The 17,132-nt window shown below is 40.4% G+C and overlaps 1 protein-coding gene across 6 annotated transcripts in view; it reads right to left on the bottom strand.

Moving 5' to 3' along the window:
- Positions 1-3,683: 3,683 nt before the first annotated feature.
- The window catches only part of CLUAP1 (clusterin associated protein 1), a 30,405-nt gene continuing 16,956 nt past the window's right edge, over positions 3,684-17,132 (bottom strand). For 2 of the 6 annotated variants that reach the window (XM_045571346.1, XM_036409889.2), the window contains 7 exons: positions 15,965-16,106; positions 15,385-15,457; positions 14,512-14,589; positions 8,065-8,172; positions 6,037-6,092; positions 5,720-5,776; positions 3,684-4,701 (listed from right to left, as the gene is read on the bottom strand). In XM_045571346.1, coding sequence (XP_045427302.1) covers positions 4,552-4,701; positions 5,720-5,776; positions 6,037-6,092; positions 8,065-8,172; positions 14,512-14,589; positions 15,385-15,457; positions 15,965-16,106 — 664 coding nt within the window. In that variant the 3' untranslated portion in view covers positions 3,684-4,551. The remainder of the gene's footprint in view (positions 4,702-5,719; positions 5,777-6,036; positions 6,093-8,064; positions 8,173-14,511; positions 14,590-15,384; positions 15,458-15,964; positions 16,107-17,132) is intronic. The other 4 variants (XM_045571347.1, XM_036409891.2, XM_036409886.2 and 1 more) reach the window with 4 other exon arrangements.

Genomic DNA, 17,132 nt, shown 5'->3' on the forward strand with positions numbered 1-17,132 from the left:
TCAGGGTCGATCAATCTGTGGGGCGACCGGTGGGGCAATCAGGGGCCCCCACTGGCACCTGCTTTCGCCAGCCTGATGCTGCCCACTTATCGGCTCTACCCCCTGCCACCGCTGCCAGTTGCCTCTCTCTGAGGGGAAACCGGCAGGGCAATTGGGGGCCCCTGCTGACACCTGCCTTGGCTGGCCTGGGGCCTGCAGGTTGGGGGCAGCTCCTGTGTTGAGCATTTGCCCCCTGGTGGTCAGTGCACATCATAGCAACCAGTTGTTCCAATGGTCATTCCTCCATTCAGTTGATTTGCATATTAAGCTTTTATTACATAAGATTAGGGAGCTGGACTCAAATCTCAATTTTATTGGAATTCCAAAGTCAGGAGCCGAACATATGCCTTCTTCCCTCCATCAGGCCAAATCAGGTGTTGACTTTGGCCACATCAATATCATAGAGCTTCTTCACAGCCTATTTGATCTTGTGCTTGCTGACACTGATGTCCACAATGAACACAAGTGTATTGTTGTCTTCTGTCTTCTTCATGATTGGCTCCATAGTAAGACAGAACTTGGTGATGACATAGTGGTCAAGCTTGTTTCTCCTCAGGGTGCTCTTTCGAGGATATTTGGGCTGCATTTGGAGCCGCAGTGTCTTCATGCCTGGTAATTATTTATTGAACACCAGAAATTGGAAATTTTATCTTTCTGGGTGCTGGTTTTATATTTATAAAAATATTCTTGATCTTTGTTCTGGTACACAATTACTTAGAAACACTTGGATCCTTCAAAACTTGCTTTTAAGCGTTGTTAGCCAGAGTTAAGCATCTTTCATTCTAGGGTTACTTTGGCTCATCTTCTGAGGAAATGCCTCAATATTGTGGGTTCTCTACCTATTGCCCAAGTCAAGAAAACAGTTTCTATAATAGACACTATAGAAATCGAGGTGTAAAAATTGTGAAATCAATCTTAGCCTTCTTATCTCAAATAGTAACTTCTACCCAGCTGGCTTTCTGGTATGTATTATATATTTTCAATATAAAGTATGAATTTAAGCAGAATGGCTCCTAATGCAGACTTTGCTGCATAAAATTTTTTTTCTCTCTAATTCAACCCTTCCCATTTCACAAGCTAGTTTCTTTCAGCTAAGAAAAAAAAAAGTTTCCCTCACATATATACAGACATAAAACAAAATAAAGTCTGGAATCAAAAGCCTCTAAATTGTACAAATGATTAATAGTCTGACACTGATTCCTAAAACAATTCCTGTGCTCAGTCCTCCAAAATGATCTTTGACCTTGCTTTTCTCCCCCAGCTCTGTCCTCTCTCTTCACTATGACCATCCCTTTCTCAACAGTCATCAGTACTCACTGTGTTGGCCTTAAATTTCAACCTCTCCTGTTATCTCACTTGTCCTGGCTAAAGTCCCCGATTTCCTAATTTCCAAAGTCCACTATTTATTGCTTAATCATTTGAGAGAGTACCTACTGACTTTCTTTTATGGGAAATGGCACTTGTACATACATCACCTTATGTCCCCCTTTTTTCTCTTCCTCCTTCCAACATATAGTATGATTTGGGGTTGAATCATCATTTAGTGTTTATCTTATGAATTTATTAGTATGGATCATTGCTAAGCCATTTTCTTCCTATGTCATTGTTCTTTCTAGAATGAAGTTGTATTATTTTTTATATTTAATGAATTTTCTATGTCACTATTACTTATTTTCCAAACTGTCCAAGAGAAGTGTAAAATCTGAATACTGTCTCTCACAGACACACTGGTCATTCCATCAGTTCCGTTTCCCCCTAATGACACACCTTCTTGAACCCTTTGTCTTCCTGCTCCGGTCACATCCTCATTGAAAGGACTTCTGTTTCGGGTAAGAGGCAGAATCTTTTCGTTCTCTTCCAATTCAACCAGGCCTGGAGTCCAGCACCCAAGAGCTCCCCTGGGTCAATCGAACAGCTGTGATATTTACGTAGCATGTTGCTTACCAGAGACACATCTTCCCTCCAGATGTTTGGTACTGATATTACCGTTTACAATGCTAGAAAAAGATATCTTGCATTTATTTCTTCCTGTCCCAGCTAATAGGGAAACAGTTCTTCTGATTTCCTAGAGGACGTCTTTGTACTTTGTTCTTGACGGCTACCACCAATAAAAATTGAGAACTTATGCCCTAACCAGTTTGGCTCAGTGGATAGAGTATCGGCCTGCGGAATGAAGGATCCCAGGTTCAATTCCAGTCGAGGGCATGTACCTTGATTGTGGGCACAACCCCAGTAAGGAGTGTGCAGGAGGCAGTTGATCGATGTTTCTCTTTCATCAATGTTTCTAACTCTCTATCCCTCTCCCATCCTCTCTGTAAAAACTCAATAAAAACATTTTTTTAATTGAGAACTTAAAAAATTCTTTTATATTTTCTGTCAATACACATATTTTAAAGCATTTTAAGAGATCCTTTAATTATACAGTAAAAAACAAAAACCCACCGCTGTCAGCTAGTTTTTCACAGACCTAATCACTCAAGCTTCTGTGGCGCCTGAGTCTGCTTTGCTGCGTAACTAAAACCAAATCACACCAGGCCATAAGGCACTTGCACATATTTGAATCCATTACAGTGACAGAAATACATTGATAACATGATCGAGTACATGTACCTCCTTTGTTGACAGAAGCCACTGAGAGCCTGCACAAATTCAATTAACGAAGGAATGAAGGATGATCAAGAAGCAGGTGAAAGAATGAATCACCCATTACAGCTGTTACTCTATCTGTGGACATTCTATCAGTGGCTTGGGTAGGAGTCCCAAACTAATGCCCATTAGAAGAAAGCATCACATATGGAAAATAATAACACATTTTTAGTTTTTTTTCAAAATGTAAGTCAGGTCAGTTTCAGGTGAACCAAAGCTGTAACATCCAAGAAGATGCAGTGACTTGCCCTAGCTATTGTAGTTTGGCTCAATGGGTAGAGCATCAGCCTGTGGACTGAAAGGTCCCAGGTTCGATTCTGGTCAACGACACATGCCCAGGTTGGAGGCTTGATCCCCTGCAGGAAGCAGCCAATCAATGTTTCTCTCTCATCATTGATGTTTTTATCTCTCTCTCTCCCTCTCCCTTTCTCTCTGAAACCGATTTTTTTTAAAAAGGTGCAGGGACTCTTTTGCACCTTAGAAGCCATAGCACCCGAGTGGTTAGCAAGGCTCCCAACACACCTATTTCCCATTTAGCTTATTGTTTCAAAAATGGCACTTCTCACCCAGCTGGCATAGCTCTGTGGTTGAGCATTGACCAATAAAACCAGGAGGCACGGTTCGATCCCCGGTCGGCGCACATGTCTAGGTTGTGGAATCAATCCCCAATAGGAGGCATGCAGGAGGCAGCCAATCAATGATTCTTTCTCATCATTTATGTTCTATCTCTTTTTCCCTTTCCCTTTCTCTTTAAGGGAAAATCAAAAAATATATATTTAATTTTAAAAAGATGGCACATCTCAAATTACTGATGAATTAACTGAATGCTGAATGTTTTTTATAAAAAGGGGTAATCTCATATATAAAATTTAGAAAAAGATAGGTAAAAAGCAAAGGTGATTGCACTAATTGTCACAGTCTCCTAAAGTTTATATGTACCATAGTAATGTTACTATGAATTTTTCTCGAGTATTTATCAGTGCAAATAAACAAAAAAATTACATTTTCAAGTGAAATTTAATAATATAAAAATATTCTATTAAAAACATTTATTAGGAGAAGTAACTTCAGAAGTCTTCTTACTTTATAACTGAATACCAATAAAGACTGTTCTGCGCTTTCTAAGAAGCAAACAGAAATGCCACCTGTCACTTGTCTCTTCACAATAGGGAAATTCTAGTGTTACTCTACCTATTTCAGTTCTGGTTTATTCTTTTAAGTCAACTTTCCTAAGAAGGAATGCTGGCCTTCTGAGAGAAAATAGGGTATTTGTAATCTGGAGGATCTTCTGTTGCCTAATTTTCAAAGAAAGTTGATTTTCATCTGACTTAACTAAATTCCATTCAGAAAATTTTAGTAAAATACATTTAAAGCTTGGTATTGTGATCATGCAGGGGGAAAAAAGACTATAAAACAGAATAGAAGCTAGAATTAAGAGCCTCTAAACTGTACAAGTTACTAATAGTCCGACGCTGATTCCTAAAACGAGTCCTTATGTGCAGTGCCAGCCGCAGGTTTGTCCTCTGACTCGCAGAGGACAGATGTGACGACAACAATAATCAAAACTTTCATAGAAACTTGTTTCTCCTCAAGTTTCTGTCTTGTGGATGTGAATCGCTAAGCACACACTTATTTCCCTTTCTTTAGGAGATAAGGCAAAAAAATCATCTTTGGAGTTTGCTCTGGTTCTTGTTTAAGCTTCATGGAGTAACAGATAGGAGGCTAAAGCAAAAAACAGGTAATACTTCAGTAACAATAAGTCCAACTGACTTAGAAAACAAAGTATGTTTCCTTTCTAACCTTTTAAATTCTCATTTACCTACAAATCTGAGGGTTTTAATCTGCTTGGGTCCCTTGACAAGAAAGTCAGAAGTCATTGTCACTCTCTTCCAGGGGCTCAGGTTTCCGGACCCTTCGGCTAGACTTAGCTGGAGAGAGTGCAATGCTCTCGTCTTCCAGATCGTCATCATCTTCTTCGTCGTCTTCCATGTCAATCTCACTGTCCTCGGAGTCTTCCTATAGGAAAAACACAGCAAATACAACTGAGGTCCCACTTTGTTCCTGACATCTTGTCACCAAGACCCTACCTCACCCTTTTACTAGTAGCTCAATAACTAGCAACACCCCCATGTGGAGGAGGAGCTTGGCAGAGAAGCGGTCAGGTTGTGGGGGCATAAAACATTTAGATACTGCTGGCCGCAATACAGAGATCCATGTATCCTCTAAGCAGTAACCTTCAAATACCAAGATGCAATAATCCAAGGTAGGTGCCACGGGGACTGGCTTTCCCACTGATGACTTAGGAACATGAGACCTGCCCGAGGCTCACTGGATGCTGCTTTGCTCCTGGTGGCTCAGAGACCCATCAGTGGGTAGGAGAGAAGGAAGGAAAGCTTATTTTGACTTTTGACAGATTGGGGATGGAGAGCCACAAAGTAAAATGTTGTAGGGAGAAAAAGAAAAGAAACACTCTCGCCCTGCTGGCATGCCTCAGTGGTTGAGTGTCGTCAAGCTATCAACCAGGAAGTCACGGTTCAATTCCCAGTCAGAGCACATGCCTAGATTGTGAGCTTGATTCCCAGTGTGGGGCATGCAGGAGGCAGCCAATCAATGATTCTCATCATTGATGTTTCTCTCTCTCTCCTCCCCTCCACTCTAAAATCAATAATTTGTTTTTTAAAGAAACATTGTCACCCTGGCTGTGTTTTGACTCAGTGGTTAGACCTTAAGCCCCTAGACTGAAGGATCATGGATTTGATTTCCATGAGGTCACAAACCTCAGTTGCATTTTTGATCCCTGAAGAGCAGGAGGCAGCCAATCAATGTGTCTCTCTCATGTCAATGTTTCTCTTCCCCTCCTCCCCACTCTGAAAATCAATAGGGGTTGCGGGGAGGAGGGGAAAACAGAAGCATCATTCTTGGGGAAGGTTCTCTACTGGCCCTGAGCAAGCTGATACACACACACACACACACACACACACACACACACACACACACGGATAGATGGATGGATGGGGTGAAAAAGAAAACCAACCTGTTTCCTGGAGCTGGAAGTCTTGCATTTACCTAACAGAGCTGGTGCTCCTGCCATCTTTGGAAAGGGAGAGCAGACAGAACATGAGAGGGGAAAAGTAGGGGAAGCAGATTCACTGAAAAGAAATGAGCCATCAACAATCAAAGAAGAGAATCCAGCTCCTTGGGAGCCAAACTGCCACAAATCCAGTGATGCGGGCTGCGAAACCACACCTACACTAAGCTGGTCAAATGTGCTTAGTTCCCGGCTAATCCAGCCAGAGGCCAGCCCTAGACTAGAGAGAATACAACTGCTAATGGGGGCTGGTCGGGACTCACATCGTCATCGGAGTCTCCACCTTGCATTGTGCCCACGATGTGTTTGCTAGGTCTTCCTGGGGAGAATAAAAGCATGAAGAAATGTAAAAAACCTTATAAGGCTTAAAATGGCATTTAAGATTTGCCTTCCTTAGAACATTAGGAAAAAGAAGAAATCAGAAAAATTTACTCAAGTAGCATCTCAACTAATCAGAACTGCCGACAAATGGTAACGGATTTTCTGCATTTCCACATTAACACAAAGAAAAGGGCAGTGAAATGTAAGCATGAATCATAAATCAGAAAAATAAAGATGCATTCTATAAATGTTTTAGGGGAAAATCACATTCCCTAAAGTGATTTAGGGAGGCAGCCAATTAATGATTCTCATAGTTGATGTTTCTATCTCCCTCCCTCTCCCTTCTTCTCTATAATCATAAAAATATTTATTTTTAAAAGGTCATCTTTGAAAACATCATCATTATTTGAGTGGTTCTCCATCCCTCCTGTGGAAGTCTAGATGTGATTATGCAGGAGGCGTCCTTCACTGGGTGGAGACGGAGAGCTGCTCTCATACCTGAAGGCTGAGAAAGCAACACCCATGACCCAGGCCCAGGCCTCTGGAGAAACCTCCTAAATTCTACTTCTGATGGAGGGCAGCTCAGAGGGAGGTCACTCAGGATAGGCCGGAGCTGTTTAAGGATACTGTTCCTTGGATCAGGTAAAATGCAAGTCTTGTGTTGTTTCACTTCTGCAGCGACTTGTCAGAAGTAGAAGTTAGGAGCACCAGTGCCTTTATGAGGTTCAGCTGAACTAATCACATACCATTTTAGAGCCCTGGCTCTCATATGATAGAATAGGAGTCATAACCTCTAATCTCTAGTGATGTCATGAAGCTTTCAAAAAATTAAAGGGAAAAAAAATATCAGAGCATCTAACTATCCTATGAATAAAGCAAAATGTAATAAGATAGGTGGATCTAAAATAAAACAGTTAACAATAAAAGTTAATATGAAATGACAAATGGAAGATAATTTACCATTTAAATTTATTGTGTATATAAAAATGCAATTGTGCTCTGAAAATTAATAAGTGGTAAATAAGAAATGTTTTTAAAGGTAAATATAGGGCAAATTTAGTAGTATCAGAATTTAATTTATATAACCTTTGACCTAAGAATTCCACTTTTAATGACATAGCCTAAAGAAACACTTGGAGATGTGCAGAAAAATCTACAAGGAAAGAGTATCTTAAGTACTGATAGATACTTAAGCATCTGTTAACATGAGAATGCCCAAGTAAATTACAGGTACAGACATATTATGGACTAATAATATGCAGCTATCAAAAAGAAAGGAGATCTTTACTATTTTACTAACATGGGAAGAGTTCAATAGATTTAAATTTTTTTAAGCAGATTGCAGAACCATACACACAGTCTGGTCCCACTTCGATTAAAGAACATTTCAGAAGCTCTTTGTGTCCATGTTTCAGTGTGTGTGTGTGTGTGTGTGTGTGTGTGTATGAAGGCAATTTGGAAGGATGCACCCTGGCCTAAGGTAGGGAGTAAAACATGAGGAAGACCTCTCGCCCAGATTTGCTCCATGCATTTTATTGCTTGAATCTGTTACAGTGAGAAAGTAGAAATTAGAAGAACATTTTGAAAAGGCAGAGATGTTTCTACAAGTCCCTTCTTTGGACATTATCTGACTATAAGGTATTAACTGCACTGAGAACAGTTTGGGCCCAAAACAGGCAGAATATAGCTCAGTGGCAGAGGCAGTGTGTTCCAGTAAACTCTGAGAAACACCACGCCACAAATAAGAATTGGCCGTTCTTGGGACTCCAGATAAGAAGAGCATTAGTGACAAAGATGACCACTGAGCAGTTTAAGAGCCAAATCCTGATAAACAGCAGGGCAGAAAAATCCTAGAGCAGGGCCGCTCACAGTGTGCTTATGGGCCTTAAACCAAGCAGCCCTGACCCAGTTTGGGCCGTGGTGTTCTGTGACAGGCACAGGGAGGGGGGCAAGTGAAAGCAGCCTGGTACCTTGCATGAGCACCTCCATGGCTGTCCGTGGCTTGGACAGCCGTCTCTCTTCCAGTTCACTGTCAGATTCATCATCCTCCTGGATGTCGATATCAGAGTCGTCATTACCTGGCAGGAACACAAATTAGGAAAAAAAGGGGGGAGAGGGGTGGATCCATCATTTCTTCTAAACCAGCCTCTGTCCAGTAAGGCTCTTGGCAAGTCATATGCACTTCTCAGCCTTTCTTTTGATGCATTAGATTTTACGAGAACTTCAGGATTTGCTAGTAGATACTTAGTGAAGAGTTAATACAAACAATAGGCAGTTTATTTATTTTTTATTTATTTTTTCCCCCAAAGCTAGAAAAAAGTGGGTCTGATACATTACCTAGAAACAGTATTCCAGTATGTGAAATTAAACAATGGACTAGCCAGCTGTCAAGATAGCTAGGAGTTCTTGGTTAGTTGGAAGGGGAAAAAATTCTTTGTTCAATTTTAGGCTGTGTCACCAAAATTCAAGCTCCTTGAGGATAACAAATATGAAGAATACCCCATTGAAAAGCTCAGTGACTGCACCAAAACAAGGCTGGAGGCAAGAAGGAGACCAGGATAGGAACGGCCTGACGAGGGCTGGCATGAGAAAAATGGCGACCTACTGACTGGCAATGGAAACTGGTGCTCATGACGTTCTTCATTAGAGAAAATTCCATTATAAAGATATAGAAAGAAAGGTCATTCTCAACATCATGGCCTTTTACATTAATTTCTTAAATACTCTCCTGGAGTTGGGTGCATGTTGAACATTTCCTTATGAAAACCTACAGGATGAGATTTTCCTCAGTGGGGAGAAAAAGTTTTTACCGTCCAGCACCTGACTACTCTGCATCCAGAGACACACATAGGTTTTAAGCATGGCACTGAAAAACCCTAACCGGTTTGGCTCAGTGTATAAGCGTCGGCCTGTGGATTCAAGGATCCCAGGTTTGATTCCAGTCAAGGGCATGTACCTTGGTTGTGGGCACCGTCCAGTAGGGGGTGTGCAGGAGACAGCAGATTGATGTTTCTCTCTCATCAATGTTTCTCTCCCTTCCTCTCTGTAAAGAAAAAAAGAATGGCACTTTGCAGTTGCTGCTCTGATCACTGACTCATAAGTCAGTTTGGAAGTATAGGAATCGTTCGTCTACAAAAAAGCTTTGCTTAAGCCCTGATCTAAGAGGGAAATGAAGTGGCGGCTATGTCTAGCTGGGCATAGAGTGAACGTTTTCTGCTTTCTGTAGCCATGCAGAGAAGAGCGGAGCAAACCTGGGAGCCAGAGAGTGTCAGTAATAGCATCCTGCAAGACTTCAATACAATTGATCTGAAAACTACCACCTTCCAAAAGCCCTAACCAGAGAATATGATTAAATATTAACACAAATTAGTGATTATAAAATGAAATCATTGTTCAGCTTTGTTCATTTTTACTTCATCCAGGAAAATTATGGTAGTAAATCAGTATCCAATGCAACATAAACCAAATCATATCATGAATTTTAAAACAACATTAAGACAGATATTTCAGGCTTAACATGATTTCTTCTGACAACTCAAAACATTTCACTGAGGACTAAGCAGGTAAACTAAAACTAAGGCATGCTGACACTGAAATCACCGAGTTGTCACTGATGTTAAAATTAAGTACAGCAGACAATAATGCTGGTAAAATTCAATAGGGAAAGGATCACCTTTCCAACCAATGGTGCTGGGACAACTAGCTCGCCACATGCAAAAGAATGAAGTAGGGTCCTTGTCTCACATCATTTACAAAATTAATTAAAAATGGATCAGACTGTGTTGCCTACTTAAGAATTGAAAGGATTTGCTCAAGAGCTTATATTCATGGATTTCAGAACCAGACTCCCTAGATTAGGGGTGTCGAACTCAATCAGAGAAGGGGCCAAAATCTAAAATCCAGCCTAAATCGCGGGCCGAATGGTTTACTGAACAGTCATAAACTGTCATTGTGATGGAAACGCAGCGGAGTGCAGTGATGACAGCGCGGTGCGGGCCACATTGCAAGGCCTGGCGGGACGGATTTGGCCCGCGGGCCTTGTGTTTAACACATGTGCCCTAGATTCACATCCTATCTTTAATTGTGTTCGCTTACCTAAGATATTCTCCTCCCAGGGAAGCGTAAGGGATGCCTTCTTACCTACTGCAGGTACCATCCTGTAGCTGGCTAGACATAGAGGAGGGGAGAATTTACTCTTAAATTAACCTTGTAGTTTTGGTTATTAGTGCTGTCTGGATATAGTAAAAATACTGAACATAGACTGTGCTTTTTTATGTAAACTGGTGTTTTGCTTTTTATATTCACTTTGCTTATTTGTTTTTTAAAGTAAAATATATCAGAAAAGTATTGAGGACTATACTTATCACTGGACACATAATACAACTAGACAAATGAGGGGGCTTAAAGAAACAGCAGGAGCAAAAATAAAATTGCTTTATGATTTAAAAAAAAAAAATGGATCAGAGACCTAAATGTAAGAGTTAAAACTATAAAACTCCTAGAAGAAAACACAGGCATAAATCTTGGTGACCTTGAATTAAGCAGGGATTTCTACTTAGATATGACACTAAAAGCACAAGCAACAAAGAAGAAACTGACAAACTGGGTTTCATTTAAACCTTGTTCAGCAGCCCTAACCAATTTGACTCAGTGGATAGAGCATCGGCCTGCGGACTGAAAGGTCCCAGGTTCAATTCCAGTCAACGGCATATACTTTGATTGCAGGCACATCCCCAGTAGGAGGTGTGCAGGGGTCAGCTGATCAATGTTTCTCTCTCATTGATGTTTCTAACTCTCTATGCCTCTCCCTTCCTCTCTGTAAAAAAATCAATAAAATATGTATTTTTTTTTTAAAACCACTTTGTACAGCAAAGGATATCATCAAAAAAGTGAAAACACCCTAAAGAATGAGAAATTACTTGCAATTCACAAATCATTTAAATCATTTATAAAATACTTTATATATTCTAGTACCGAGAATATATAAAAAAACTTACAACTCAATAATAAAATGATAAATAAGCCAATTTAAAAATGTGCAAAGAACTTGAATAGATATCTCTCCAAAGAAGATATAAAAACAGCAATAAGCCAAAACCAGTTTGGCTCAGTGGATAGAGCATCGGTCTGCGGACTGAAAGGTCCCAGGTTTGATTACGGTCAAGGGCATGTACCTTGGTTGCGGACCTATCCCCAATAGGGGGTGTGAAGGAGAAAGCTGGTTGGTGTTTCTCTCTCATTGATGTTTCTAGCTCTATCCCTCTCCCTTCCTCTATAAAAAAAAAATAATAATAAAAAATAAATAAAATATATATTTTTAAAAACAGCAATAAACACATGAAAAGATGCTCCATTTCATTAGCCATTAGAGAAATTAAAATGAAAACCACAATGAGATACTATTTCATAGCCACTTAAACTATAGGCAGTTTGTAAGTTTCTCCTTTTAGAACAGCACTATTCAACATAAATATCATGCCAGCGACATAAATATCATGCCAGCGACAGGTGTAATTTTAGAATTTCTAGTGACTAAATTAAAGTAAAAAGAAACTGGTACTTTTAATGTTTTTTTTTAACCCAAAATACCTAAAATGTCATTTCAACAAGTAACCAAAGTAAAAAATTATGAATTTACTTTTCTTTCAAAATCTGGTATATATTTGTTAGGGGCAAAAATAGAATATTGGGGATTAATTATATTTATAAAAAATATTAATCATGCTCTGTTAACTGTGATTGCCTTGTTCTGATTAAAGAAAGGACCTTCTAACCTGGCTGGGAATGGCAGGCCCCAGGGATCTGGGAGTCAACCTTAGACCTGGCAGTCAACCTTGGACCGGGGAGTCAACCTTGGAATACAGTTAATTCTCATTCCAATCCTGCCTATTATAGTGGAAAGATTCACAACCTTGTTGCCCAAACAATGGAGTCCCACCCAGTCCACATTGCCTACTTACCCATGTAATCTGAGTCCTACTCAACACATGGGGGGTTGCAGAGCAGATTTTTGTGGATGACTTGCTGCTTTCCCATACTCCCAGCATTAATGGTATAAACATACATGATTCAACCCTGTCTCTGCTTAATTGGCTCAAGCAGTGACAGGCAGCCCAGACCCATTGGTTGTCTGGTTACCTATTCTCAACAAACAGCACACCTCAGTTTGGACTAGCCACATTTCCAGTGATAAAGACCACGTGTAGCTGGTGGCTAAGGAGTGGATAGTACAGTTCTAGACTTGGAGCTCCCTGAGAGCCTCACCAATCACTGTGGGCTGGCACAATGCCTGATACACAGTGGGCATGCAGTAAGTACAGGCAGGGCAAAAGGTTTTACAGTTGGGAGTACTCAAAACACAGAGGTTATTCTGGTATTATTACTTACTAATTATTGTATTCTTTTCTTTTTTAATTGATTTTCCTTTTGTCCCACCATGTATAAACACCTGCTTTCCACTATACTATAAAAACAGAGTCACAGCAAGGTTACTAAGATATTGTGATTTATAATAAGAAATATAGATTTGGCCTTCCTCCCAGTTCCTGGCACAGAACTCCCAAATCCCAAGCAAGGACTTTCTTAGACAACCAGAGTAACAATGTTGTCTCTAGTTAAGTATTGTAAATGAGGTGACTTTTGGATCTCACCCAAGGGTGGGCCTGGTTGCCAGTAGGAGTCAACCAGGTGATTAGAGAATTGGAACTTTAAGTCCTGATTTCTGGGGAAAGGAGAGGGACTTGAGGTTAAATCAATCTCCAATGGCCAATCAAGACAAAGAAATGAACCCCAAAGGGTCTATTCCAGAGAGCTTCCATGTGCCACGCAAGGACAGGACCTCCTGTTGGAGACTTTGCTCTGTGTATCTCTTCAAATGACTACTGATTGGTATCCTTTAATATCCTTTGTAAAGCATCAGTAATTTACTGAGTAAACAGGTTTTCCTGTGAGGGATTGTAGGAACTTCTGATGTATAGCCAGTCAGAAGTACAGGTAACAACCTGGCATCTGAAATGGAGGGCCATCTTGTGAGACTGAGCCCTTTACCTGTGGAATCTGATTCCACCTCCAGCTAGAATTCAGTCCCAAGCTGGCATCCAAAAATTGCTCAGTGTAGGGAAGACCTCCCCCACACACGGGAATTGGGACCAGAAACCCCATTCAATTACTCAAGTGCTTTCTAGAAATTTCTGGGACATTTTTTAATGCAGAGGACTCTAAGTTTCTAATGCTATAGTGAGGAAGCTTACTGAGGATACAGTTACAAATCTACCACTAGCAACAAGGTTTAAAAGGATGGTGGGAAAATGAACAACTTCTATTACGGGCTATCTAAACAAAGTACCTTGCCCTTTTAATCTCTGGGCCCCCATGGCATTCTCCCATCTCTCATCACTCAAACTTTCTCTTCCTCAAGTCCTTCACTCTAAACCACCAAAACCAAACCTAAGATGACTTAACCTCCTGCTCAGGAAGGATGGTTTCAATCAGATATGAGCCCTTCTAGCACGTTACACCTTCCAGGTCATCTGACTTACTGAACTCAAGTCCGGCAGGTTCACATATTTCCTCACTCACTGAAAGTCAGCCCTCCACCTGGGCTCTGGCTCCCAGTGTTTCTGGCTTCCAGACTCTCCTCATCTGGTAACTCCCCAGCTCTACTGGTTTAGTCTTCACTGAAATAGCTTCCCCTCAGTGAGGCCTACCCTAACTCCCTATTTAAAGCAGCAATTCTGTCACCTTCCCTATCCCTCTTACCTGCTCTGCATTTCCCCCATGGCATTTTTCACCTTCTCCATTTAGCTTCCTTACTATCTGTCTCTTGTGAGATCAGTTAGGGCAAGGATCCCTATCTTTTATCCACTCATGTATCCTTAGCACCCAGATACTTAATGCTTTGCTAGGTTGAATCGGCTCCTTGAAGAGTGACCTGAACAAGATGATCTCTTGCAGCTCTTATATTTTATTAATTCTTGCTCCTGATTCATGTCTATGTACTATTGTTTTTCTGTTTGGAAGACTCTTTCACAGATGGAGAAAAATTCATAGAGTCTGCCTTTATATATTTCTTCTTTGATACAAATACTCTGGGCAATGTTCCCACACATGCAAAGAAAGCAAAGAACCTTAGGGTGAGTAGAAATGAGAATAGTCTTTCGTAAGTATTTTCCTAACTTCTTTGTCCACTCCAAGCTAATTAAGTGCTATCCTTCATTAAGTTGGTTTACATTGGAAATTTTTTCTGAAATAATTAAATCACACATGCTTCTAAGAATCTCTGTCCTTCAAGAGATCCCAAACGTATGGGTCACAAAATGAAAGTTCAGTTCAGAAGAACAAACCAAGATCAGTGAGGAAGGTCTGAATGTGCTGGCCTGGGGCAGAGCAGGATACAGCCAACCAACCGGAGCTCTTACCTGTGCCAGGCCTCCCAGGAGGGGATAAATTCCATGCGGTCTTATCACTTAGGGCAGCTTCGGGCTCTCCTGGCTGACCTGGAACCATAAAGGCAAGGGGCTGCTTTGGCTAGAGAGGCCCTTGAATTTCCTAACCTTACCCCAAGAGGATTTCCCAGCAGTCCCTATTCTCCTTCCAGTGTCCCCTGAGATTCTCGAGAGGCACAGAGCAAGTGCAAAATAAGAGAGAGACAAGAAAAGATAGAAAGAGCATGCCTAGTGCCCCAGGTCTACTATCTTCAAGCATGGGGAAATAAAATATATCATCATGAAAAAAGGGCCAGAAGTAACACTATGAGATAAAGCCATCAATTCAGCAGGAAGATCCTGAGGCTTACCTGACACCTTGGTGAAGTTAATTCATGGATGAACTATCCTAACCAGACATGGAGGACATTCCTTCCCAGAATCTAGATCTTATATAGAGGTAACTCCCATTTCTCTATAGATGATAGCTCTGCTGATAATGGGTGTGTGGGTTAAGCAAGTCATCTATTCACTTGCACTTCATTATGTTGCTTGTTTTCCATTAATCTGCCCTAAAATAAGGAACTCTACAGACCTTCAATACATATTTTTCGTTTTATAATTATATATTATATCTATTCAAACTATCATTTAGAAAGAGGAAAACACTATTTTAGTTAGCATAAAAAACCCAATGTGCTTTAAATGTTATGTAATTTAAACCAGTCTCTTGAGCTCTTGACTGAAATAAAATGGTACCAGATATAAAGTGTGAGAAAAATGCCTTTTGAAAAGAAATAAAATATACATATAAATTTTTCAATGCTAAAAATGCTACTCCAGAATTTTAAAAAAGTGAAGACTTACTTCCACTCTTGAGTAGTCGCTTTTCTTCTTCCTTCAGCTTGTTCTGCATCAGACGGAGAGTATTTTCGGCTTCCTATGGAACAGAAAAAAGATTCAGAAGAGATGACCCTTTTTGGACATTTTATTATTTTTTACCATTTGAGTAAGTAGTGCTAAGTTTGTGATACAGAACCAGAACAAAATCTAAACCAAAAGAAGGGGAAGAGCCCTAGCCAGTTTGGCTCAGTGGACAGATCATGGGCTTGCAGACTGACAGGTCCTGAGTTTGATTCTGGTCAAGGGCATAGCATGTAACCTAGGTTGCAGGTTTGATCCATGGCCCTGGTCAAGGTGCATGTGGGAGGCAACAAATCGATGTGTCTCTTTCACATCAATGTTTCTCTCTATGTCTCTCTAAAAATCAATGGAAAAACATCCTTGGGTAAGGATTAAAAAAATAAAATAAAGAAGAAAGGGAAGAAAACTAACACTGCCTGAGATACTACTACAGTTGGGAAGCTGATACCCTTGATTTGTCAACAAGTACAAAGTGACACACCAGAAAGAATGGTCTGTGCAGAAGAGTGGGCTAAGCACTCACCTCAAACCTCTCTTGCTCCATCCTATGATGATCCTCGAGTTGCTGTTCCAGATAAGCTAGATTTCGAAATTTCTCCAGATAAATGTCATACTGCTTTTGCAATTCTTCTTCAATCTTCTCATATTCATCCATAAAGGCTGGCCTAGAATGATCAAATGAAATAAAAAGTGAAAGATTAATTGATATATAGTAGTTTGAAATTGGTATTCAGAGTTTCATATTCTGTCACGGCTTTCTTTAAAAAGTCTGAATTAATTGGAGGAAATGCTTCCCAGTTCTCCAACAATAGCCTGAAGCTAATTTCCCCTTTTCTCTTCCCTTCTCCAAAAACGAACACACTTTTTTCATCAAAGAAGATGTGATTTTTATAAAAACTTGAAATAATGCTGGAAGTATAAATAAATAAATAAATGTTCATAATCTCATCAGCAGGTATAAGCACTTAACATCTGACATATGCTGAAACCGGTTTGGCTCAATGGATAGAGCGTCGGCTTGGGGACTGAAGGGTCCCGGGTTCGATTCCGGTCAAGGGCATGTATCTTGGTTACGGGCATATCCCCGGTGGGGGATGTGCAAGAGGCAGCTGGTTGATGACTCTCTCTCATCGATGTTTCTAACTCTGTCCCTCTCTCTTCCTCTCTGTGAAAAATCAATAAAATATATTTAAAAACAAAACAAAAAAAAAAACATCTGACATATATTCTTCCAGACTTTTCTATACATATCCTACATAATCCTATATAATAAAGAGGCAATATGCAAATTGACTATTACTCCAACACACAAGATGGCCACCCCCATGTGATCAAAGATGGCCACCACAAGATGACCAGCAGGGAGAGCAGTTGGGGATGATCAGGCCTGCAGAGGAGGGAAGTTAGGGGTGATTGGGCTGGAAGAGGAGGACAGTTGGGGGGAACCAGGCCTGCAGGGGAGGGCAGTTGGGGGGAACCAATGGATTTCATGTAACCCACATACATCTCCTCTTTTAATTGTAATGTATAAAACAAGGTGCAAAACTGCCATTCTCTGGAGCATTATCTCAATCTGTTGAGATTATACTTCCTTCCTAGCACTTGTGGACACTTTAGCTCAAATAAACTCACAAAAATTCTTCATAGGTTTGAATCTTTCTTATGTTAACACATTTTTTAATAAACATTAA

Source organism: Pipistrellus kuhlii, unplaced genomic scaffold, assembly GCF_014108245.1.
Source record: "Pipistrellus kuhlii isolate mPipKuh1 unplaced genomic scaffold, mPipKuh1.p scaffold_m20_p_4, whole genome shotgun sequence".
In the NCBI taxonomy this organism is placed as follows: Eukaryota; Metazoa; Chordata; class Mammalia; order Chiroptera; family Vespertilionidae; genus Pipistrellus; species Pipistrellus kuhlii.